The sequence below is a fragment of the Passer montanus genome, unplaced genomic scaffold (genome assembly GCF_014805655.1).
Source record: "Passer montanus isolate IOZ18808 unplaced genomic scaffold, ASM1480565v1 scaffold10, whole genome shotgun sequence".
NCBI lineage: Eukaryota > Metazoa > Chordata > Aves > Passeriformes > Passeridae > Passer > Passer montanus.
The window spans coordinates 28334785-28361530 of record NW_024356505.1 but is presented as its reverse complement, the minus strand read 5'-3'; the positions used below and the strand labels follow the sequence as shown (position 1 = coordinate 28361530).

General features: G+C 44.1%; 2 protein-coding genes across 2 annotated transcripts in view; one reads left to right on the top strand and one right to left on the bottom strand.

Moving 5' to 3' along the window:
- Nucleotides 1-26746, bottom strand: part of LOC120500571 (phthioceranic/hydroxyphthioceranic acid synthase-like) — a 59498-nt gene that overhangs the window by 20388 nt on the left and 12364 nt on the right. The window lies entirely within an intron of this gene.
- On the top strand, nt 9636-12875 carry PTCHD3 (patched domain containing 3). Its single transcript, XM_039712701.1, has 3 exons — nt 9636-10507; nt 10732-10853; nt 11295-12875. Exons 1-3 carry the CDS (start codon nt 9776-9778, stop codon nt 11446-11448), a joined length of 1008 nt encoding a protein of 335 aa, XP_039568635.1. The 5' UTR covers nt 9636-9775; the 3' UTR covers nt 11449-12875.

The window sequence follows — 26746 nt, the reverse complement described above, 5'->3', positions numbered from 1 at the left end:
ATCCCCCTTCCTAAACCAGGAGGGAGAGCCATGGACTGCAACTAGAACATGAATAAAGTACAGAAAAGCCTCCTACCAGCCCTCAAGGCAATGTGCTCTTGAATTTCCTTTCATATGTCCTAAGAGGGTATTTTAACTTTGCCTCATTTCTTCTATTTATGGTAATTCATGTGGTGACTATAACACATTCTGCCATGCACATGCTTTCCAGTTGTGGGTGCAGAATGTGATGAGGGTAATTTGCTCACCAAAATTCAAAGGAAAAAATCTACTTAGGATAATACAAGTAAGTTTGAAAGGGAATTAGTTTCATTTTTAATGACACTGATTATAAAGCCACAGTTTCTATTTTGTGTCAAGATTAAATTACAACAGTGCTATAATCTGTCTCCTGGAAAACAGAGCATAGCCTTTATGTAAAAATATGTTTGCATGAGAACCTTTTGTATGAAAATGTTTTGCATGTTAATTTTGTATCATAAAAGCTAATTTTATAATAATGTATAGAATTATCCAGCTGAGTAAGAATATTACCTATAAAACTCTTCCAACTATATGTGAATGCAGTCAGGAAGAAAACACACATCCTTAACAAATCCATTCATATTTATTCCAGGGTAAAATTAATCAACTATACTACAAGAGCTGGGACTCTTCTTGAAACTTGGCTGATCAATACGTGTATCTATTGAGAATACCCCTCTATGGAATATAAAAATTAAGGACTGTTGTAAAATTCTGTAACTATTTCAAAACATGTTGAGTCAACACCTAAGAGATACAATATTGTGATATCCCACACACTCACTACCCATAAAAAAATCCACTGATTCCTAGGAATCATGAGTAAGGGCACTGACTAATGAGAAATGGGTTGATAACTAGATGACTACAACTGAATTTACATTTTGAACTGTTGGATGCTGTATGATTACTCATGTTATTGCTTCAGCTATTTCTATCTTTTGTCCTATTATCTCTATTAATCAACTTCATAGACACCCCATAAACTGAAGAAGATAGCAGGCAAAGAATCATTTATTATACTGTTTGAGTCACGGGATGGACGTCAGAGACTGAAATAGTTCATGCCTCAAACATTGATATAAAATCTTCCTCATTATAGCAAAACTATATAAAGAACCCATTGAAGCCCACACCTCCATAAAAATTGCCTGACTGGAACTTTGAACTAAAAATCAAACTGCTGAGATTAGATAAAGGGAGACCCATTTGTCACTCATCTGAAACCCCAGGAGAAATAAACAAGTAAACAAGGAAAAGAAGGAGTCAAACCCTGCAGCTGTGTTGAGACTCTTCCCTGGATGGGTTTGGGGTAGGGGAAATTACAGCCCACAGAAGCCAGGTTTACACAGACTCCCCCTTGAAACTCAGGGGAAGGTTTGGGGGGGTAACCTCTGGTCAGAGGCAGCAAACGTTCTCCTTTACACAAGCTGTGGAACCCCCAACACCACAGGCCACATCCAAAGGACTTTCAAGTGAGAGGCAGCTGACGGGGGGGGCTTAATCCATCAAAGACACCCCAAAGTGCTCCCCAGGGTGATGCAACAAATCCAGAGACTGTTGTAAGAGACAATGGCAAACCCCCACTCCTGTCCCCCAGGGAGATAGCTGGGTTTTCCTATCTAGCCTGAGGGTATATTAACCCTTCGGATTCTATGCTTTTTAGGGGCACCATCATCACCAAGAAGACCAGCTGAAGAGGATCAATGGAACATCATTGTGATCCACAGATAGTGATATTTTCTTTATTCTGTCTCTGTCACTCTCTTTCTTACCCCAACCCCCACCTCTTTTCTATTTCTTTCTCTCTCTCTCTCTCTCATATTTACTATCAAATAAATCCCTTACTACTGACTTTAGCATATGGTTTCATGTTGCATATAGGTAAAACCTTACGAAGGGAAGGCCTTGTAAAATCATGGCTCAAGCCTGTTACTTTGGCTAAGCAGAAAAGGACTGTGGGAAAGTGACACAGCTGAATTAGAGGTAGAAACACAAGTGGTTATGAAACCATTGCATGCTCACATCGTGGTGTATGGTGGTTAGTTGAATTATGTTTGTTATGATTAAAAACTATGTAGCTGATTACCAGCAAATTGCTTTTAAAGGGCCGGTTTTTGGAATAAGGGGTTCTCATTTGCACCATCCTCAGGACCCTGCATCACTATGGACCCGCACCTCACAGTCTCATTTGCACCTTAATTTGGGTAGAGGTATCGCTAATAATTTTAATAACTGAATCTCAACACCCTCTAAGACCAAGGGGAAACCTTACTTTCTCCAGCCTTCCCTCACCTTCCAATTCTGGGACTCCTGAGGGCCATTCTCAGCAGTAAAGTTTGAGGAAAAGAAGGTTTCCAGTAATTCTGCCTTCTCTGTGTCTTCCAGAAGACCCTTACCAGAACATCCTTCTGATTCTGCAGCTATCCAACATTCTCCCCAGTCTCCCTTTTAATGCTGCTGCACTTGTAGAAGCCCTTCTCTTCTAAAGCCCTAACCCATGGGATTCCTCTAAGTTATGAGGAGGCCACAATTATGTCTCCAATAGTTTAGGAATCTAGTCCTTCCTAATGCTTTGCTTCCTCCATGCAGGATCCTGAGTTCCACCATCTCATGGTTACTACAGCCAAGGCTGCCCCCAAACTTCACATCTTCAACCCATCCCTCGTGGTTTGTTAGTACAAGGTCCAGCAATGTGTCTCAGCTGTGTCCCCTCCCTGCCTCTTGCCCACCCCCAAATGACTCTGAAGAGGAAAGTGAGAAACACAAAGACTTGACTCTCTGCAAGCATTGCTCAGCAATGACCAACCCCAGAAGGTCACAAGTCTACTACAGTGACTGGCGACAGTGACATGCACCAGCACAGCACAGAGATCTGCCACAGAGAGTTAGGACTCCTGGACAGAAGCAAGAAGGGTAAGTAAAAGGCTGCGTACAGCTTTGGGATAAATAGCCAAGGGGAAGATCTTGGTGCCTCCCTGTTTGTACATGCAGCTCAGCAGTCACCCGGAGGGGGGTGGGCAAGGGAGCTCAGACAAGAGATGCAGCAGCTCTGCAAGTCTGACTTTCGGCACTGCTTGTAAACATGAATCTTCTTAGGGCTCAGACCTCATCTGATACCAGTATTTTTCTTTATAGTACACTGCATAAAAAAAAGAACCTATGGCTTCCCACAGAGACAGAAGTTCCTTTGCTATTTTCCCTCCCAGTCTGTGGGGGACTGTGTCTGGAGCAAGACATGGTTATGGGTGTGACAGAAGCTGGACTGAGGCAAAGGACTGCCACTGTTGTGTTCCAAAACCATTAAGAAACCACATTATGATGCCCTGATGATCTCAGTGTGCCCCATGTAAAAACAGTTTCTCTTTTGAAGGTAAAATACAAACATTCATAACATTTGGTGTTTATACACTTGAAGTGGAAAATATACTAAACTTATAACTGCCTATTACTTTAATTACACAGGTTTTATAAAGGAGACACATAAAAACCAGCTCCTGAAAACATATTGACTTATGTTTCCTTATTATATTGAAATATTGAGCATTAACGCTCAATAAACCATTCATGATTGACGATGAAAGTGGTATAAACAGTTCAGGGTCAAATGACATGGTACTTCTTTACAACCTATTTCATAAAAAATTAACCTACACAGGATCATAATCTAATCTTTGTCACCTGAATACTTTTCTGCATAATCTAAAAAACCAGCAACAAAAAAACAGAGGAAAATCAAAAATACCCCTTAGAACCTCCAAAATCACAGAGAAGATTCCATTCACAGACAGATATCATGTTGCTTCAGATGAAAGCTTGAAGAACACAAGACAGACTTGACCAACTGTTTCCCTAAGAAACAATTACCTCACTTACCCTTCAGCAGGGCACTCTGCACCAGGATTATGTTCTCTTGCGTGACAAGAACTGTCTCTGAGGGCAATATCACAAAAGTGAGAAAGTCTGTGTGCATACACACATGCTATAGCAAGTCTGGGAGAAATGATGCTCTCTTAGATGTTTAAGTACCTTCGACATCAAAGTAAGTTAGGCCTGCATGTAAATTTAAGTTATAAGCTACGTTTAATGCTGTTAAGTGCTACTCCCTGCTAAATTGTTAAGTTATAAGTTAAAAACTGTTAAGTTTGAGTGCTGTTAAGTCTTTAGGTTGTATTCCTTTTTATCCTTGCCCTTTCTATCCTTTGTCACACACACATAGGCACATATGCACACACATATTTCTCTGTTCATTTCTGTTTTGATTGACTGTATTTTGTTGGGGTTTTTTTTCCTCAGTGTGCCTTAACTGTCTTTTAAATAGTAGAGTGGGCCTTGCCAATGCACTTTGTTCTGCTGTTGCTTAGTATTAGATCTGGCTTTTACTGATACACTTGTCAGTGATTTTTCAAGCAATCTCAAACTCTCATTCATAACACGCAGTGAAGAAAGCTGGATGTTGGGCCAGTACAGGTGGACACTGCACTCCAACTCCAAGTGGACACAAAGAACGTTTGAGGAATGTCCTGGGAAAGGAAGGAAGGAAAAACACTCTCAGTTCAAGGATAATTCCTAGCCAAGATAGGTAAATGGAAAGGAAGGCCACTGGCATTACATTTGTGTTTTACAATTAGTCATCTGAGAGCTAACAGAACAGGAGTCATTTCACTGGACCATATTCCAGGTGACCAGCAAGGATAAAGTAAAGGGTGAAGCAAAGTGAAGGCACCAGGGAAAGACCAGGGTAGCATCAGGATGCACTCTGGTTCATTTTTGAGAAGTAATATTGACTGTGGCTGCCAAAACTCGGGGATCAGAAAGATCTTTTTCCAAAGACATAAAGTCTCCATCTGACATGTCAGCATTCTAGGAAAAGCAAAAATTCCCTAGAGGGTTCTGCTATACTGTATATAAAGTTACCCAGGTACCAACACCTCTGCAAACATTCTGGCTAGGCAAATGAAAAGGACACATTGATAAAAATATACAGGCACAGATAGAGCCAGACAAGCGATTTCCTTGTTTGCACCAGAAACCGAAGAAGCTATTACCCTGACATGCACACCCATAATAAATCAACATATTCCAGGAAAGACTGGATTAGCTTCACATGGAGATAACTTCTCTAATATCCTGTTGGCACAGAAACACTATGGAGCAGAAGATCCACATAAGTTGTGTGTTTGCCAGAAAATTTCCCTGACAAGGAAGAATAAAATTTGCTTCCAGTAAATGAAATGCAGAGGGATTTGAAAGGTCATCCCCTCCTCAGATAACAGAACCTATGCTCACATCAGCCCCTGAGATATCTTTACTGTGTCTGTGTCAGGGAAAAAAGACGTGTCTAAGAACTGCCATATTTGGTCCACCGTTGTGCACGTCAACAAGATAATGTAGAAGAAGACCTTATTGTTAGTTGCTAGGACTCTAACCTTCAGAAATTAAACTATGTGTCAGACACCTGGTGGGATTCATCCTGTGAAAGGGGAATAATACAGAATAAAGCCATTGTTGGTATGGAAGTGTTATCATGGGCTGTTATGACCTCATCTCATGTGCTGGCCCCATGTGAGATGATGCTGAAATTGGCTACTGCTGAGGTGGAGATACAAGGTGTGGTCCTGGGGTGGAGGGGAGAGGATGACATGATGCACACCATTTTCATCTAGGGGATGCCCTGAAAGTGCACTGCCTTCCTAGCCCTCTCTCTCAGAAGCCATCTCCTTCTGTGGCTCAGTGGCTTTTCCAGAATCCAGGGGTTGGTATGTATTAATTGCTAACATGACTAATAAAATTAATTTCCTTTGCAATTCTGAGTGTGCTGGCAGCCCCCAGTTTCACAATGAAACTGCTCCCTTTGCGCACAGGGCTTTGAGGCACTGCATGTCCCACATCATCTGTGGTCAGGAAACCACAGAGCACAGGTACCTAGCACAGGTACCATAGTCCTATTTTTTCAGCCATGCATGCAAGCACAGCAGTAGCTAAGCAGCCCTCAGAGTACTCCTGCCTCATCAAAATGCATGGAAAGGAGATTAGGATAGGATAGGATAGGATAGGATAGGATAGGATAGGATAGGATAGGATAGGATAGGATAGGATAGGATAGGATAGGATAGGATAGAACTTCTCTGTCAGGTGCTGTGGTGGGCACTGTAAAAATCAGGTTAGTGAATTTCCTTCATAAATGGCACAGTCATGCCTGATGCTGCATTATGATGGAAGAAATGGGACAAAAGTCTTCTTGATGACAGGAATTTTTATTTTTAATTCCAGTGTCCAGTGTATCTCAAACAATTGGCAAAGTACTTTCCAATGGCAGCCTGGGTGCATTAGGAAATGTCCCTCTGTTCTGACATTTCAAAGGCAAGGCAGAAATAAGCCACCTGAGAATTTGGTAATGCAAGTGTCCTTGTCCTGGAAAAAGACAAGAACCAAGTGTCACAAATTGTATCATGAAAAATTCCAGCAATATACTGTTACTGGCAAAAACTTTTTACTCTTTCAGGGAATTTCCATGAATGAATTTATTTGCAATTGAAAATCTATTAAATACAGATTCTGGTATCAAGAGAAACTGAAAAAAACCCCAACCAGCCCTGAGGAAAAAACCTTTTTTCCCTTTAGACACCTCTTCCTCTCACTACCCTTTTTGCTCTTCACCCCAGGCCATGCTCAGCCCCTTTGCTGAGACAGTGGCCAGTGCAGGAGACTGAGGCCAGCACACACCAGGCCACAGCTCCTCAGGGCTGCATGTCTCAGCTCCTGGTCCCTTGGCTCCAGCCCCTGTCCAGGTTCCTCTTCCCTCCTTGTGCTCCAGTGAGGACCTCTCTCCTTTTTGTCCTCCCACCCTGGCCTTTTGCTTGGTGTTTACCACCCTCACTGGTTTATGTGGTCTTGAAGTGGACAATGTACCTGTGTTAAGTACAGTCTGAGACCACCTAGAGATGAGGCCACTGGGATATTAGAAATTAATTGATTGTATTGCTACGTCCCCACAAACCTTGCAAAGATGCAAATACAATCTGCTTAAATGTGAAGCAACAGCTAGCTATCCATCTCAGCTGTCTTCTAGGCATATCAGATACATATATACCTCTACATCTACATCTACGTATACATATATATATTTCAGCTTTCCTTTTCATAGTTTCTTTAGCATTGGGAAACACAAAGAAATATTGCTGCGAGTATCTACCTATGGGGCAATATGTCTAAATAGCAATTCACTGGGATTTCACTTTGAAAATTTCATCAAATGCAACATAATCAGGAGAGCTTGTGCCTTCATCCAAAAAATACCAGAAAGCTGGTTGGCAGAAGTCCTGTAGACCAGCTCCTAGCTCTGCTCCAAGCAGCATTTCAGATTTTATCCTATTGGAAATTAATACCAGAGCACGAATAGGCAGGGAACAAGGACAAGAATCCAGGTTCTGAGAGAAGACTGGCATATACTTCTTTCTTCAAGTCCATTCTGAATTGAGAGTTGGTGGAGCAACCTTCCCACGCCATAGGTGAGATTCCCAAGTCTTAGAGCTAACCTAAGGGCACCACCTGAGCCCAGTGTACTGGGTACCCTGCCACTAGTCCAGTTCCTGCCCCTTGACTGTTACCAGAGTTTGTCTCAAGCTCCTGAGGATCAAGAAAGAAACTGGCTAGGACAAGTGGTTACATTTTATTTTCTGCCTTGTTGAGCTTTAAAAAGTCACTAACACTTCATGGCTGTTTTTTACAGCTAGACACCATCTCTTCATGTCTGTTGCAATGTCAGTCAGTCCTCCACAACACGGTCTAGGACCAGATTTTCCTAGAAATCTTCTTGGTGTCTGGCTATGGATAGGTGTGTCTTTGTGATTTATTCCCACCCAGATGTCTATTCTGCTCCCTAGTTATCTCTAGGTAACAAAGGCTATATTTTTCAGCTGAGTAACTCTTTAATTAAGACCAAGACCTAAATGTCTACATGACATCAAGTAGCTACCCCTTTTTCTGTTGACAAATTCCTCCTACGTAAACGGCTCTTACTCTAATATAGTGTCAATCCATTCAAGGAAATTGAGAACTGAATACGAGAGAAGCTATCACTGGAGTCATGCTAATTAACACTTAGATTTCAACAAGTTAGGAACTACAGGAAATAGCTTCTAAGTGTCTGTCTCCCAGAGAGAAATTCAGAGCTGACATACCCGTCTCAGAAAACCTGTGCATGGAAAAGGGAATCGCCAGGATCCAACCTGCCCTAGGTGGTGAGTGCAGCAGGAGATATATAACCTAACCTTGCTCCGAGCCTGGCTGGCTCTTTTACACTCACAGGTTCCAAGCTTGTCTTCCCTAGATGGGAGAGAAGAAATACCTATAACTTTTCCGCAAGTACTGGCAGGAGAGAAGAGAGTTGCTCCTTTCAAAGGCAAGGAGAAGAAGTGCATGCCTATTAGGGATTAGCTAATTATCTGGACACCTGACTAGCACTGCCACATCTGAGCTTAATGCTCTTCTCAGCTAGAATCCACTCAAACCACTGTCACTTACCAATGTCAAAAACACCAGGCTGCAGGGTAGGGTTTGGGTTTGGAAAGATCCTTTCTATGATTGCTACTGCATAAAGCTCTGACATATCACACCAGTGATATTCTTGTGACCTGCCAACTGGAATCGCTAACGCTTGTTTCAAATTCTTTTATTTCTTCTTCTGTCACTCCCCTGTTTTGTAAACCTGTACACTGAAAGAGCAAACACTGCAAGATGCATATCACCACTGTCTGTGTTTTGCTCCCAGATAGAAGAATAATCTTTAGTGGTGAAGTGACAGCTGCAGCAGATTTGGAGAAAACAAGAAACAGAAGTCTAGCTTTTCTGATCACTGGTACCAAGTGGGAGACGCTTTGCAGGCTCCTCTTGGTGCCATGGGCTGGCTGAGGCTATCCTGCAGACACAGACTGGTGCAAGGGCCACGCTGAACACACAGCACAGCGCGGGCTCGCTGCCATGTGATCTTCACAACTCCTCAATAGGCAATGGTCTCCTGCTCAGGATCACTACACCTTTTAATTCTGCTCTATCCTTCTTATAACATGGAAGTTAGTTCTGCATTTAATATTGTAACAGTGGCTTTATTGATTCTATTAGATATTGTGGAAGTCCCTTCCCTAGCCTTGTTCTCTGTTTATATACCCAAGGATCACATTAAATCCTGTTTACTACAGGGAGTTCAAGGCACTAGATCCCACGAGGCAGCCCCAAATTTACTTGAAATCCCTGCTGCCCACTACATGTGAGCTTTCATGAGACAACTCACATGTAGTGGAATGCATGACACAGTCTTGATTCCAGATGCTCTTTCTTCTTCTGTACCTGACTCGTTTCCTCGTTACAGGCCCAGCACTCATCTGACTCCCCAGTGAGTTTGTTCAGCTCACTATACACAGAAAAAGTAAACGAGGGGCCAGGAAACGGGAGCACACGGAACCGCGGGCCAGGCAGAAGGAGGAGCGCAGAAGGGGGAGCCCGGTCTGCCCTCCTGCCCGTCCCGGACAGCCCGTGAGTCACGGCGAGGGAGGGCCCCGGCCGCGCCCACCTCTGAAAGCTCCGCGTTACTTCCACGGCCCCAACGGGCAGAGGGCGGCTCTGAACTCCCCTCTCTCTTTCTCTGCTCTCTCCTCTGCTCCGGCACCGGCACACACCGCACCGTCGGGCCCCGGCGTGGGACGCGCCCGCGGCGAGCAGCTGCTGCCGGCAGCCCGTGCCCGCCTCGCCCATGGCGGGGCCGCGGGACCCCGCGGAGCGCTGCTCCTGCCGCAACACCAACTGCGTGGAGCGGCCGCTGCGCCGGCTCTTCGAAGGGCTGGCGAGCGCCGTGGCCGCCTGCCCCTGGCCCTTCGTGCTGGTGCCGCTGCTGCTGTCGGGCGGGCTGGGCGCCGGCTTCCTCTTCCTACCGCGGCGGCAGGCGAACGACATCGAGGGGCAGTTCACGCCGACGTGGGGGCCCGCCAAGGCCGAGCGCGACTTCGTGCGGCGGCACTTCCCCACCGACGACTCGGAGCGCTTCTCCGCCCCGCGGCTGCCCACCGAGGGCGCCTACGCCGCCCTCATCGCTGTGGCGACGAACGGGACCTCGGTCCTGGAGCCGGCGGCGTGGGCAGAGGTGCTGCGGCTGAACGCCGCCGTGCACGACGCCGAGTACGAGCGGCTCTGCGCCCGCACCGCCGGCGTCTGTGCCAGCCCCAACCCGCTGCTGTCGCGGCGGGGCGATGCGGGACCGCCCGCCCCGGGGAGCCTCCGCTTCCCCGTCAACGGCAGCGTCTTCCTGGGCGCCGCGCTGGGCGGCGTGGAGACGGACGGCGGGCGGGTGCTCAGGGCGAGGGCCCTGAAGCTGGTGTATTACCTGCGGGAGGACGGCCCCGAGGCGCAGGACAGCCGGCAGTGGCTGGAGAGCTTCCTGCAGAGCATCACTTCCAAAGTGGCGGAGCTGCGCCTCGGCTCCGTTCAGGTAACGCAGGGGCCGGCTACGGCCGTGCGGAGCCGCCGAGCCCGAAATGTCCGGGCAGCCCCGTTGCGGAAAGGGAAAGGGACGGTGGCGGACGAAGACGAGCGGGTTGCGAGTGCCAGGGCACTGTTCCTCTGCCAACGTCATGTTTGACCTTGCCTTTTCCTTGTGTAGAAAGAACAAGAAAAGGAAAAGTGCTTTATGGTTTCTTGTTGTTTTAACGGCAGGTGACTTATTTTACCTCACTGTCCAGACAACAGGAGTTTGAAGGAAATACCAAGAGTGTGATCCCGCTCTTCTCCGTGACATATTTCCTGACAATAACGTTTGCAATCATCTCTTGCCTAAGGTAAAATGTCTCTAAACTATGGCTCAGTGATCAGTAATCTCTGCTCTTCTTTACCTTCCTGCAGTTGATTTCTGGTCTTGCCGAGTGAAGGCGTTCTTGAAACTGCAGGCTTCCAGTGACATTTAATAATATAACAATATTTAACAATACTTAACAATATAACAATTATATTTAATAATAGGCAAAAGGTATTTCTTTCTTTTTCTTTTCTATCTGTGCATATTTCCAAATTGCTTAGATGAGTTTCATGGTAAGTACCTGAACAAGTCTTTAGTGTAGACATGACCAACTTGAATGCTCACATCCAACAGAAATAAATCATGTCCACTGCCTGACACCTGGGATCTCTCATAGCATCATTCATCAGGTGTTCTCTTCAGACAGGGTATTATCTGGGAAATATATGACACATAATTAAGATATTCCTTGAAATATTTTCAGACTGAGCTGTATAAGAAATAATATCTGGCTTGCAAGCTGTGGAGTGCTTTCTTCTGGCTTAGCTGTATTAAGCAGCTTTGGATTGATGCTCTTCTGTGGAGTACCATTTGTGGTCACTGTAGCAAATGCACCATTCCTGATTCTGGGTAAGTAGAAAAAGTGAGTTGTATTCAGATACAAAGACCAGAGTGAAGTTAAAACAACCTAATGGTGTCAGTCTTTTATGATATGAATGTCAGATGATACAACATTTTGTCCTGAAGTGAGTGTAGGAGATACCCAGAGAGGCAGCCCTCTCAGAGCACCTGCAGATGGGCAAACCCCTCAGCTCAGTGTGCCACAGTGGGACTGGAGATGGGTTCTGGTGCAAGGGCAGCTTTCCCTAGAAGACAAGGTCTGATCTAGATCCACTGCTACAGCAGGAAGACTGTAAATGAGAGAGTGGAACAGTTAGCACTTGTGGCATGGTTCTAGTGTCCCTGGAAGTGTAGCCAGGAAGATTCATTCTCTGCAATATAACATCTATGTATGAACCAGTCTCAGTTGGCTGCACAACTGAAGTGATGCACCATTTGAGCAAGCAGCTCCCCCCAAAAACCCAAGGAAGTTGGTATCATTGCATCCTTGTTACACAGGCTGCTTAACAGCCAGTGGTGAACTTTCCAAATATTGATAGTGTTGCTGCAATTAGATAATGTTTCCAACTACATAATGTTGCTGCAAACAAATGACTGCTTTTAAAATCCTTACTGGTCTCCTATATCATATATTCTTCTGATGTTTTCTTGGGCTTGGTCACATGCTGAGGAAGGCACATGGAGCTCCCAGGTTGACAAAGGCTGTGCATCATCCTAAGATGCCCAATGCAACTGCTCCTTTGGGCAGGCATTGTTTCTGTGTTTCCTGCATAATTCTAATGCATTTTAATTTACTTTTGCTTGCTCATCAATTGCAGTGGCTGACTATCAAGAAGCCCCTTTTGTATACCTGGGAAAGGGCTTAAGCCAGTCACTTCAGATCTTCAGCAATAACACGCAGACTTCTGTCTTCCTTGTGTTAAAGCAAACAAATTCTCAGTACATCAGAGGATTTGTTTGAAGGCTGCTTGCTTTCTGAAGCAGACTGGCTCACTGCCATCCTTTAGTACCTTTTGATGTGCTGCCTAATTCATCTTTGCATGTTTACTGGCAACTGCCTTTTCAGGTAGCAGGTAATACTTTCCTCTCTTCTTCTGTGCTTGGCTAAATCTCACTCCGCTATTTGCGCAGCCTTGCTTTCCTTCTGTTGTGTTAATTTTCAGTGAATAGAAGAGCCCTTGACAACATGGCAAAATACTGAAAGGTGTGAGATAATAATCTTGAGAATTAGCAGAGGTTAGAGAAGCCCACTGGCTCTTCATTTTTGAACTTCAGCTCACTTACTCTGGCATCTTACCAAAAACCCAAACCCAGGATCCAGTCTTCCTGGCAGGTTTTCCCAGGGACCTGTCAGGTAATATTTGTGAGCACATTGGTATAAAGGTGAACAGAAATTAATAATAAATCGTGAATAAGTGCTGGAAGATAAACTGGAGAGAAGTGGAGTGCAGTTTCTACGATATTGGGCGTAGTTGTCCTGGCTGCAGCGAACACCTACATCTTTAGGACATTCTTCAAGATCATGTTCCTTGTTATTTTGTTTGGGGCTCTTCATGGTCTTGTTTTTATTCCAGTGTTTTTAACATTTTTTGGAAACTTTGGCAGTTCACCTCATAATACCAAATCTAAAAGGTTAGAGCATAGGTTTAGAAATGATAAAGACTGTCCATAAATTATTTAAATAAAATGTTTTATATATTTACTATGTGGAGGCTCAAATGCAGTGACTGTCCGGAAATATAAGCCATAAAAAGTAGAAGAATAAATACATCCGATCAACAAATGCTTCAGAAAAGCCAGGTAAGAAAAATAACAACAAACTGCACAGAATGGATTTGCATTTTTTACCTTTGTGTATGTTCAACTACCACCTTATATTACTACCTTGCTAATTATATTTTTTGTGTGGCTTTTTAACTGAAGGTATTAAAATTACTACAAACACTGACCACTGCATCAGGTGAATGGACTATGTTACATGTTTGCAGGACACAGTCATAGCAGGAAAGAGTAACTCTCATTGGACTGTATTTCCTCCTTGTTTTCCTTGATGCTGTAACTCATCCCAGCACTGAGCTGGAAGACAGTTTTTATCCAAGAGGCTCAAATCTGGATGTTTTACAGCAAAATTACAAGAGATCAGAACTGTCTCAGACTGCAATAACTCATAAGCCTTCAGGAGACAAAATGTGCTTAAGTTCCTAATGCAGCATGAAAAAACCTTGAGGAAGACTCACCCCAAGCTGACTCCCATTTTCTGTTCAAAACCCTTTCTTGGTGTCCTGTTTTCTAGCTACGGTTGAACATCTGGTACCCTTAAAAAGTTTGTGTGTAGCTTCTGTTGGCTGCAGTTTGCAAAGTTCATTGAACTTGTGTGGACCTCCTAAGTAACCACCTTGGGAGATGCCGTGGTATGACAGGGCAGGGATTCACTAGAGACAATCACAGCCTGATGTGAGACAAAGTGAAAAAGAAACCCAAGTTTATGCAGCTCAGTCCTAAAACTGTAAACCCATAAATTCCATTATGTTCATCAGTGACAACCCATCCTGTGATGCATCGATAGAGCAGAGGAGCTTTCACTTAGTAGCTAAGAATGTATGAGGTGATCTTCTGACCAATGGGGACAAGACAGTAGGTGAAAATGCAGTTCATAGTTTGTTGCCAACATGATGATAGACCCATTGGAAATAAAATAAGTGATGGTATAACCAGTGTTTGTAATTCTGGAAAAATTGGTGTAGAACTTACTAAATCATTCAGTCCAAATCTGCTGCTGTGGTGAGTTTCTTCTGAGAGTCTGAGCAAGTGTGACAAAGCCAGGGACTCCCTCTGTTCCTTGTGGATATCTGGCCAGTTTCATGAGACCCAGTAAACAGGGCAGGATCCTTCTTATGCATAGAGTCATAGAATATTTTGAGTTGGAAGGGACATTTGTGTTGATTTGGCACAGCCTGTTTTTTGGTAGCAGGGGAGGGCCACAGAAGTGGCTTCTGTGAGAAGCTACTAGAAGCTTCCACTATGTCTGACAGAGCCCATCTCTGATGGCTCTGAAGATAGACATGCTGCTAGCCTAATTAGAGAGGTTGGTAGTGCCTCTGTGATGACATTTTTAAGAAGAAAATCAAAACAGTGCATGTGCAGCTTTTTTCCAGGGTCGCAAGGCGCCGCCACCAGGGCCATCCTGGCAGCGTGAGGCGATGTGCTGCCGCCATCTTGGCACGGCCCACAGCAAGCCTTGCCTGCCTAGCCACCCCTAGCGAGCCATGCCAAAGACAGAAGGGCAGGGCCAGCGGCCACAGCTTCCCCTTCCTGCTGCCCCACATGAAGAGAGGCATTAAATAGCACCAGCGCCGCAGCAGCCATCATTGCCCACTCAGTGGCAGCAGGGCCATGTGGCTGGCGGTAAAAGTATGGCAAGCAACTCCTGGCAAGGAACTTAGACAAGATTGACCTCTCGGCACTGTGGGATCCTGCAGGAATCTTTTAATTGATGTAACTTGTTGGCAGTGTTACCTATGGGCAACAGCTTTTCTTCTAGTCAGAGAAGAGGAGGAGGTGAGGACATGTGAGGGGAAACAAAATGGTGCCATCAAAGTCAGTGGAAAAAGGGGAGGAGATGCTCCAAATGTTGGAGCCAGGATTCCTCTACAGGCCATGGTGAGGACTATGGTGAAGCAGGCTGTCCCCCTGCAGACCATGAGGTCCACGGGGGATGAAGAGATCCACTTGCAGCCCGTGGCAGAAGTACTAATGCCAGAGTGGGTGGATACTGGAGAAAGGTGTGATCAAGTGGGAGACCCAAATGCAGAGAGAGTGTCCCTGCTTCCAGAGATCAAGAAAGACAACCTTTGCTTCCAAACTAGAGCAGCCTATCCTTAGAGGACTCCACCCCATGGACAAGTGACCCATGCCACAGCAGTTTTGGAAAGACCAGTGGGAAGGACTTACCTTGCAGCAGTTTTGGCAGGACTGCTGCTCCTGAGATTGGAGCCCCACTGGAGAAGTTCACAGAGAACTGTCTCCTGTGGGAGGGACCCCATGGCATAGCAGAGGAAAGACTCCTCTCCCTGAGCGAATGGAAGAAGATCTTGGGTGATGAACTGACCACAACCCCCACATCCTGTCTTCCTGTGCTGTCAATGGGAAAGAGGGAGGAGCTGGGGGAAAAAGAAGTGGTTAAAGGCTTATTTTACTTCTCATTGTCCTCTTCTGATTTTGTTAATAATAAATTCACTTTATACCTTTAAATTTCAATCTGTTTTGCCCTTAGAGTGTTTTCTCCCAGTTTTCTCCTCATCTCAACTTGAGAGCCCTTTGTTATTTCTTTTTTTTTCCTCTCCTCTGCCCAGCTTACCAAGAGAAGGTGAGCAAACAGCTTTCGTGGATGCCTGGCATTTGGCCAGTGTCAAACCAAAACATTTTAAAGGTCATCTAGTCCAACCCTCCTGCAATAAGCAGAGGCATCTTCAACATGATCAGGTTGCTCAGAGTCCAATCCAACTGACTGTGAATGTTTCCAGCTCTGTGGGCAACCTGCCTCAGTGGTTTACAACCCTCATCGAAAAAAAATTCCTCGTATTAAGTCAACTGTCTTTTAGTTCACTCATCACTGCTGGTTTTATATCAAAGGCCCTGCTAAAATATTTGTCCCTGTCACTATTCCAGGTCCCCTTTTGCCCAGAGACATCTCCAGGCTAAACAACCCCATCTCTCTCCATCTGTCTTCATAGGAGAGGTACTCCAGCCCTCTGTTCATCTTTGTAGCCTCTTCCAGACTCATGCCAGTAAGTCCATGTTCTTCTAATACTGGGGACCCAAGAGCTGGATGCAGTGTTCCATGCAGAGTAGAGGGGCAGAATCACCTCCATTGACCTGGTGTCTGTGATTATTTTCATACAGACCTGGGTAGAATTGGCTTTCTGGGCTTCAAGCACATATGTCTGGGTCATGTCCAGCCTGTTGTCCAGCAGTGTACCCTGAAGTTGTTCTCAGCAGGGCTGCTCTCATCCTCTTCATCTCCCAGCCTGTATTGATACCAGGGGCTGCCCGAACCCATGTGCAGGACTTTGCACTTGGCCTTGTTGAACTTCATGATGTTCCCAATTCTTGTGTTTGTCCAGGTCCCTCTGAATGGCAATCCTGACCCTCAGGCATGTCACCTGCACCATTCAGCTCCGGGTCATCTGCAGACTTGCTCAATCCCTTTGTCTGTGTCATTGGGGAAGATATTAAATAGCGCTGGTCCTAGTATGTACCCCTGAGGGATACCACTTGTTACCAATACCCATTAGGACACTAAGCCACTGACAACTACCCCTCAGATGCAACCAATTAACCAGTTCCTCATCCACCTAGCAGTCCACCCATCAAATCCATATCTCTCTAATTTAGGGAAAAGGATATTTTGGGGGATCATGTCAAAGGCCTTAAAGAAGGGCAGAGGAAATAATAACCCTTCCCATATGCACTGATATTGTCACTCCATCATAGAAGTTTGGTCAGGCAGGACTTGCCCTGGTGAAACCATGCTGGCTGTCTCAAATCACCTCCCTGTCCTCAACATACCTTAGCATAGCTTAGGAGGATCTGTTCCATGATCTTCCCAAGCACAGAAGTCAGTAGCTCCCAGGGTCCTCCTTTCTACCCTTTTTGAAGATGGGTTCAGTGTTTCCCTTTTTCCAGTCACCTGGAACTTCACTTGACTGTCAAACTTTTTGAATAGCACAGAAAGTGGCTTGGCAACTCTATTAACCATTTTTTCAGATCTCTGGGATACATTTCATCACATCCCATAGATACATGTATGCTCATGTTCCTCAAGTGGTAATGAAACATCTTCTCTTACAGTGGAAGGGACTTTGCTCTCAAAGCTCCATTTTGCAGTCCACCCACTCAAGAGGTGTGAGAAGAGAGGCTGCCATTCAAGACAGGCAGAAAGGTGGTTGAGTATCTCAGCCTTCTCCTTGTCCTTTGTGACCAGTTTGCTGGCCTTTGTTAACAAGGCAGGTACAATTTCTTTGACTTTCCTTCTCTGGCTAACATACCTGTAGAAGCCCTTCTTGTTATTCTTTCCATCCCCTGCCTAGTTCAGCTCCAGCTGGGTCTTGACATTCCTTAACCCATCCCTGCACAACCAGACTGCATGTCTACACTCTTCCCAGGATAGCTAGCACTACTTGCACTGTCTATGAATTGCTTTTTACCCTTTATTTTAACTAGTAGGTCGTAGTTAAAACTGAACCATGCCAGTCTCTTGCCTTCCATGCCTGATTTCTTGCACCTAGGGATCACTAACTCTTGCAATTATGACAGGCATCGTTAAGGGTCTGCCAGCTCTCTTCTGCTCCCTTGTCCCTGAACACAGTTTCCCATGGGGTCCTATTGACTAACTTCTTGAAGAGCTGGAAGCTTGCCTTCCTAAATTTTGGGGTCCTGACTTTACTCTTTGCCTGACCAACATCCCTCAGGACTGCAAACTCCACCAAATGCGTGACCACTGCAGGTCGAGGCTCCTTTCAGTCTTGATGTCCACACTTAACTCATTTGTGTTGGTGACCAACTCTTGCTTAGACTGAGATCCCTGGTGCGAGGACACGAGGCTTGACTCCATTTTGATCAGAAGGCTGATTTATTATGTTATATATTATACTAAAATACTACATTACAACTATACTAAAAAGAACAGAGAGAAGAAGATCAGAAGGCTACAAAGACAAGAATAGAACAGGAATCAATAACAAAAACCTGTGACTGCTCACAGCCTTGGCACAGGTGGCTGCAATTGGTCACTGATTGAAAACAACCTACATGAACCAATGGAAGATGCACCCGTGGCATTCCACAGCAGCAGATAGCCATTGTTTACATTTCTTTCCTGAGGCCCTCAGCTCCTCAGGACAGGAAAAATCCTAGCAGAGGCTTTTTCACTAAAATATCATGGCAACAACCAACAGGTCTAGTAATGCATCCCTTCTGGAAGGGCTGTCTATTACCTGGCTCAAGAAGTTATCCATGCTTCTGGGAGTCTCATGGGTTGCCTACAGCTCAGCATACTAATTTGCCATCAGATGTCAGGGTGGTTGAAGTTCCACAGCAGCAAAAGAGCATGTGAGCACCATGCCCCCTGTAGCTGGAGCCAGACTCCTCTTTGTCAGGTGGCCTGTAGTAGACACCAGCCATGAGGTTCCCTTCACTGTCTCAGGCTCTTATTTACCCACAGACTTTCAACCTGCTCATGGCTGTTCTTCAGAGAGAGAGCTCTTCACATTCACTCCACCTCTTGATGTTAAGTGCAACCCCTTCACCCCTCCCTCCTCTTCTGTCCCTTCTGAACAGCCTGTAGCCACTGATAACTGCACTCTAGTAACGGGGTTTGTCCCACCAAGTTTCAGTAATGGCAACTAGGTCACTGCTTTATTACAGCAGGTGGCTTCCAGCTCCTCCTGTCTGTTGGCCGTGCTGTATGCAATGGTTTAGAGGAACTTCAGCTGGGATACTGGCCATGTTGCTTTCCTAAGAGGAGCATCCCTTAATTCCATTGAGATACTTTTGTGGCGGCATCTACTACCTCAGGAGCCCTTGACTCATCTCCGTAAGACTTCAAGTGCAGTCAGCACAAATCAGAGCCACTGGCAGAGGGTTCTGACTAGCACTCCATTCCTCATACCTTGGCGGGTCCCCCCACAGCTTGTGGAAGGACGAAGCTGACATCATCGCCCTCCGTGGCCCGGCGCGGTTCAAAGCTCCACGCGCGCGCTCCCGACGGGGATCGCGGCAGGGACCCGGCCCGGGCCGCCCTCTGCTGGCCGCGCGCTGGCACTGCCGCCGGGCGCGCCCGCGTCGGAGCCGAGAGAACGTCCCGGAGCGCCGGGACCGCGCCGGACAGGGCATCCCCGGCGAGGGAACGGGCCTGAGGGGCCCCGGGGACACGGGAGGCAGTGAAGGGGTCATGCGAACAACACACGAGTGAGAGAGAACACGGACAGTAGAAGGAAGACCGTGACTCCGGGCCATGCAGCTGAGACAACAGCTCACAAATCTTCCCGGACAAGTGAGCTGGAAGTCGGAGATGGATTTAGCTGTTGTTTAACACGCCGTACAGAACAAGCTTCTCTACTCAACCGTCTATCTTCTGCATCCTCCAGGGCTTTGTATTTGCACTCTATCAGTAATTTCTGTTGCAGATCCATGCATTCTGCTTCCATATTATTAATCTCAAACAGGGGTTGTCAAATGAATTAAATCTGAAATATACAAATCGGAATAAAATATGACATATGTATATAAGATCCATTTACTTCTAGACTCACAGTAAACATTTTTTGCAACTTCATGAAATTACAAGCAGTAACTGGTGTTTAGGCCACAGTTCCCATTTATGAAATTCAGAAGAAAATATTTAAATGCCAAATATCAAAAAGTGAGAAAAATGTCTGTGTGCATACACACATGCTATAGCAAGTCTGGGAGAAATGCTGCTCTCTTAGATGTTTAAGTATCTTCGACATCAAAGTAAGTTAGGCCTGCAAGTAAATTTAAGTTATAAGCTATGTTTAATGCTGTTAACTTTGTTAACTTAAATAACTTAATTAATTTAAATGCTTTTAATATAAATGCTGTTATTTCTTTGCTAAATTGTTATGGTTAAGTTATAAGTTACATTTAAGATATAAATTAAATTTAAGCACTGTTACATTTGAGTGCTGCTAAGCTTTTAGGTTGTATTACTTTCTATCCTTTGTCGCATGCAACTAAACACACACATTCAAACATACATAGATAGTTCTTAGGTAATTTCTGTTTTGATTGGCTGTATTTTGTTCCTGTTTTATCCTCAGTGTGTCTTAACTGTTCTGTAAGTAGTAGAGTGAATGTTGGCAACAAACCTTGTTGTGCTGTTGCTTAATGTTAAATCTGGTTTTCACTGATACCCTTGCCAGTGATTTCTTAAGCAATCTTAAACACTCATTCATACCAAGCACTGAAGAGAGCTGGCTGTTGGATCAATGCCACTACAGTCATGCAGGGATCTCCTGTGTTCAGTGGAAGCAAGGTGCTGCACCCTGGAGAGGGGGCACGATGGGCAGAGGGCTTCCTGCTGCACTTGGCCCTGCCCAGCTGCACAGCACAGGGCTGCCAGCCTTGGGAGGTGCTCACAGGCAGGAGGCATCGCTGGGAAATGGCTCTGGGAATGGGAGCTCCCCACTGAAAAGAATGGAGAAGCTTGCTGCAAGCAAAACCCACTTCCTTGTCCCCACCCTTTCACAGAAATGCCCCAAATACAAACACAGCTCACAGCTCGCTGCACTGACAAAGAGAAGTGATACTCCCACTGCTTTCAGCTTTGCTGCGTGTTATGTGAACACTGTAAAAGTTGCAGGGGAAATAAAATTTTCAAGAGACAAATGTAGATGATGCTACAATTACTGGCAGTAGTTGAAATGTTCATGTTTCTTCTCTGTTCCAGAAAAACAATTTTATTAGTTTAATTTTAATGCTCAGAGCTTGTGATGTTTTGTGTGGGGTAGAGTTAATTTCTTCACAGTAGCTGGTATGGGGCTGTGTTTTGGTTTTGTGCTGGAAACTGTTGATAAGTGAGGGATGTTTTAGCTGTGGCTGAGCAGAGCTTACACAGTGTCAAGGCCTTTTCTGCTCCTCACCCCACCAGGAAAGAGGCTGGGGGTGCACAAGGAGTTGGGAGGGGACACAACCAGGACAGCCAACCATAACCAGCCCATAGGATATTCCAGATCACATGGTGTCATGCTCAGTATGCAAAGCTGGAGGAAGAAGAAGGAAGGAAGGAAAAGGTGATGGTGTTTTTCTTCCCAAGTCATCATTACACATGTGATAGAGCCCTGCTGTCATGGAGATGGCTGAACACCTGCCTGCAGTGAGAAGTGGTGAATTCATTCCTTATTTTGCTTTGCTTGTGCATGCAGCTTTTACCTTTAATTGTTAAACTGTCTTCATCTCAAAGATGAAGTTTTCTGACTTTTGCTCTCACTCCCTCATCCCCTAGAGATTGAGTGGCTGTGTGTGGCTTAGTTGCCAGCTGGGATTAAACCATGACAGATGCTCTGCACCTGATCTATTTATTTGACAAATGTAGTAATGGAATTTAAGTTCAGAAAAATGACAGGTTTACTCAGCATTTGTATTTTTGCCCTTGTGTCCTCTCAGTAGTTCAGACCTGGCAATGAAAGAGCCTTTGACAGTTCCAGGTTCAGAACTTCTCAGCAGCAGAAATATCCAGGCAGGCCATGGATTTCTTGTGATCATAATGGGTACTGTGGAATGGGCACTGGGGCACTCAGGAATGATTCAGGAAAAGAGCAAATGATGTACAGAGGGGCTGCCAGTCTCCTGTACATCCCAGAACAAACAGGTTTGTGATATCCAGTGTTAGTGTGCCAAGTGTCCTACATATCACTTAACCTCTCTGAGAACATGTTTCTACAAACTCTTGGGGATTTATCCTATTTCTGTGCTAAAAATAAGGCAGCATCAAGTTTTTTGTGCATTGCTCCGTGGCCTCCTCTGAAGAAGCAGCAATCCCAGGCAGTGTTGAATCCACTTCTGCTGGTTTAAATTCCTATTTTCCTTGGTTTCTCGCAGGGTAATCAAGCTGTGAAGCACAACTGGGACATCTAAAAGAGAAGAACAAACATTTCTTCTTTTGCATGCTTGTTCTGGTTTCAGCTGAGATGGTTAATTTTCTTCTTACTAGCTAGTACAGTGCTGTATTTTGGATGTAGTATGAGAACAAAGTTGATAACAAATTGATGGTTTCTTTGTTGCTTCTAGTTCTTACTCTGAATCAAAGAGTTTTCAATTTTCCATGCTCTGCCAGTGAGCAGGTGCACAAGAAGCTGGGAGGAGGCATGGCAAGAAGAGCTAATCTGCAATAATCAATTCCATACCCTAGAACATCATGCTCCATATGTAAACTGGGGGGATTGACCTGGAGCCACTGATTGCTGCTTGGGGCTGGGATGGCTCAGTGGGTAGTGAGGAATTCTTTTAAGTGTGTCTTGCTTTTCTTGAGTTTTATTCCTTTCTCTCTCTTCCCATTACTATTACTATTACTATTACTATTACTATTACTATTACTATTACTATTACTATTACTATTACTATTACTATTACTATTACTATTACAATTATATTATTAATCTATTATTTTTATTATTACTGTTATAATAATTTATTTCAATCACTAAACTGTTCTTATCTCTACCCACGAGTTTTACTTTTTTTTCTGCTTATTATCCTTATCCCACCAGGAGAGGGAAGGGGAGGGATTCAATGAGTGGCTGCCTGGTAGTTTGTGGCCAGTTGGAGTTAAACCATGGCAGCACTAAAACCAGATGTTTCTGAAAAGCACCAGCAAACCTGACATTTCTATGTGCAGGTAACTTGGCAAGTCCAGAGAGAGAAATTGATTTATTGCTTTCAGTTAGTCAGGTGTGTTTTATATTTTGAGAAAAGATAAATAATTCCAGGCTTCCTCTACTTGGAAGAGCAGTCTTTATTTTCATAAGCCACTTGAGGATGTTTCCCATAAACCTCTCCCCGCTCAGCCCCATATTTTCCCAAACAGACCAGCTTCTTCTTGCTTGCATAAAGATGCTGAACGCAGGAAGTTTCACTTCTTTTAACTCTGTTGTGTGTGCATTCAAGGACCGCAGATATTGAACAATCTCTTCACTGATGTAATGTAAACATCCTTTGAAGAAAATTTCGTTTACCACAGTTGATTTTTAACCAAGTCAGACTTCAGAGTAAGCACTTTTGAAGACTGCTCAACAATCAGTGATCAACTTGGCAAATAGACTAAATGGAGTCTTGTTTGAAACTGAGCTGGGTTTGCAGCCCGAGTATGGACTGTCTGTACTGATTTACCACACTAGTATTAATAGCATATAATTTATGAAATGCAGCCGTAATACTCATTCATAAATGCCAACAAGAATTATCAAAGCTGCTTCTACCATGTTAAATCTAGTACTCAATAACTCTAGTGTTTCCACATATTTTAGTTCCTTGTCTGTACCTGAGGGGATATGTCTCAAGTTGTAACAAGCAGCACTGTCTCACCCTGAAACTACTGCCTTTAAGACCCCCAAAATACTTGAATTTGTATCTTCTGTCCCCATGTCACAAATTTCAAATGTCTTTCTGCTAACTGAGAAGAATATATGACTTCTACAGTATCTTCCTCCCACTAGAGAACCCTTGGAATCACTGCGGATTTATTTCTGGTCTAAACACCAGCTATGAGGAGCTCATCATTACCTCAGAAATTCCCTTCTGAAAAACATAACCTGGTGTTTGAAGACCTGAACTATTTTATTCACCATTGTGCTTCTGCAAAAAGGTACCTTCTTGCTGATCACAGACCATCTCTTGTGCTTTTAAATCTTAGGAGCTGTCCCTGGGAGTTTAGACACACACTATTAGCTGTAAGTAAAAATCTTATTGCTTCAGCAGGTCTAACCAGTTTAATAAAGGGCTTATATTTGCTGTAATGCAACTTCAGGCAGCAAACTTTAAACAGATTTTTGTCCAAATAACATTTAAGGCAATTCGAGCCCTTATTCATTGAAATTATTTGGAACAAGAATTTTTAGCAAAAGAATATTTCACATAAGTGAAATACACATAAGTCCTATATTGAAAACTCTTTTCTCAACCAGATTTCCCTGAAATCAATGCTAGCACAGCAACTGTGGTGCTGCTTAGATGGTGCTTTCTTGATTTGGAAAAATATTGCAGCAACTGTGGTGTTGCTTAGAGGGTGGGTTCTTGATTTGGAAGAATATCACACCATCAGCAAGTAAATTACATGTGGATTTAAGCAGTTTCCAAAGAAGCAGATACATTCTGCTGAGTTTGCTCAGTGCCATCCTGGCCACAAATGGGATTCCATATTTTCACCATAACCACATCTAGCCACAGCAGCCACCATAGGAGGTGAACTTAGAGGTCACCTTGCTGTGTGCCCCTCTGCCCTTGTAACAAAGGGGTGTATCAAGTAATAGCTGAGAGGTGAAGAACTGTTAATCCAGAAATTACAGTAAAAATAGATGAGAAAACATGAAAAATCCAGTCATCACCACTGTTTCTCATGGCACTTTCAGGATGTAAAGCCAAGAATATTTACAAGACAAAGCAAGGGTTAAATTCCTGGAAGCCTAAGGAATGACTGTCTGTATGCTCACTGGGGCAGGCTTCCACAGCTCGTGAAAAACAAAGTTATTTACTTCATGGAGAGCAGTATTAGAGCCTCCATGCTAAAAATCTGATTTGAAGTTTCAGATTGCAGTAACATATCTACTCAACAAGACAGCTCACACCATGCACATTTTCTGCTGTGTACACAATGTTTTGATATTAAATCTTTCTAATAGTATTTCCATCATATTATTTTTTTCTGTTCCCAGAAATTATCAGTTCCATTAACTAGTGGCTTTATTACTTAAAAAGCAGAATAACCAGCTTTTTTCTCTTCAGTTCACCTATGGAAGTAAAGGTCCATTATGTCAATATGAAATATTGCATTCTCTGAATTTCTTAATGGTTTTGCAATAAATGGTGTCATGACAAGAAATTGCATTTCTACACAGAAGCCAGTTCTTCCTGTTCTGAGTATTGAAAAGAAACACATCAATTGAACAAAATCTTCCTTTACTCTCACATGAAAGATGTAAGTGTGTCTTTCTGAGCCAGTACTGTGGCTCAAGATGTTCCATCAGCTTTTTTTCCATCTGTGTCACAAGCAGGGACAAGGCCACTCATCTGCTGCAGGCTGATACAACTAGACTGGAGTAACACCATAATGAATTTTGTCTGACATTTTCCATATTCAGCCCCCCTCCAGCTGCACAGATTTCTGCCAAACATAGGCCAGGAGGCTACAGATTTTCCATCCATGCTTATGCAGGTTGAATTTCTGTGAATATTGAACAAAATCAGCTTGGCTGTCTCCAAGAGAGTGCTGTCTGAGCCAACTGCCCTGGGTTCCTCCTGCTGCCAGTGCTAAAGCAGGTATTTTAGAGAGGGGAGTCATTAGGCCTCATTCAAATCTATTGAATGGTTTTATCTTGAAAAAGGTTTCTTTTTTCTTTGTGTATGTGTGCATAGAGTGTCTGTGACTAACTTTGCATTGAAGATGTCACTCTGCTGAATCCATCCATCAAAGAAATAGGAGAATGGGTCTGTGGCATTCACATTCTCTGAACAGAGAGAGAGAGATAATTCTCATCTCCCAGTTTTTTTTCCTAGAAAAGCACAGAGAGAAGAAGAGAAAACAATTCTTATCTCTACTTGCTGCTCCTGTTGCTTTTGCACATGTAGAATGTGTTAGGAAGATTGTTTACCTGAAGTGAGATCCTAATTAGATTCTGGTGATGGTTGTTTATATTAATTAGTCTATTGGGTCAAAGCTGTGTCCTGGCTGTCTCAAGACAGTCACGGGTTTTTCTTTAATATTCTTTGTAGGATAGTATTTTTTAATATAGTATAGTATAATGTAATATAATATAGTTTTAATAAAACAATTGTTCAGCATTCTGAATCAATGGAGTCAGATGCCAATCATTCCCTGGATTGGAGGCTCTTGTTTTTATTATAATGGGTCAGCTTCTTTCTTGCAGGGTCACATGCTGTTGTCCAAGCAGTCAAAGCTAACACTGCAGCTGAAACAAGCAGCCTGTTTGCTCTGTGAAATGTGTCAGCTATTCTCAAAGTATTGTTCTCACCCTCGACTAATCTAGGATGATTTGGTCTGACCTGAAGACTCTAACTGGGATGTACAGGGGAAAGAAGGAGATCAGTCACAGGCTTCTGAATTGATTGGGTTTTTTTTCCACAAGGCTCTATTTAATGTGGTAGTGTCACACATACCCAAGATTTGAACTGATGAAGATGATCAAATCCATCTGCCAGTGGATTTCACAGAATCACAGCAGCTTGAGAGAGATCTCCAGAAGCCATCTGGACTAACTTCCTGCTTGAGCCAGAACACCCAGAACCTGGTGCCAGAACCATGTCTAAAAGGCTTTTGGATACCTTCAAGGATGGAGACTCCATAACCTCCCCGGGCAATCTGTGCCAATGCTTGGTCATCCTTGCAATAAAAAAAGTGTTTTCTGGTGTTCAGAGGGAACTTCTCATGTTTCAGTCTGTGCCTGTTACCTCTGGTATTGTCACTGGGCACCAATGGAGCCTGGCTCTTCCCCCTTTGCACCCTCCCCTCATGAATTTATATACACTAATAAGATCCCCCAACCCTTCTTCTCCTGAACAATC

Excerpts from the sequence above, each read along its gene's own strand:
- PTCHD3 (XM_039712701.1), top strand. The coding sequence starts at position 9,776 with ATGGCGGGGCCGCGGGACCCCGCGGAGCGCTGCTCCTGCCGCAACACC. Across the intron at positions 10,508-10,731 it reads TGCGCCTCGGCTCCGTTCAG|GTGACTTATTTTACCTCACT; the intron begins GTAACGCAGGGG and ends TTTTAACGGCAG. Across the intron at positions 10,854-11,294 it reads GCAATCATCTCTTGCCTAAG|ACTGAGCTGTATAAGAAATA; the intron begins GTAAAATGTCTC and ends AAATATTTTCAG.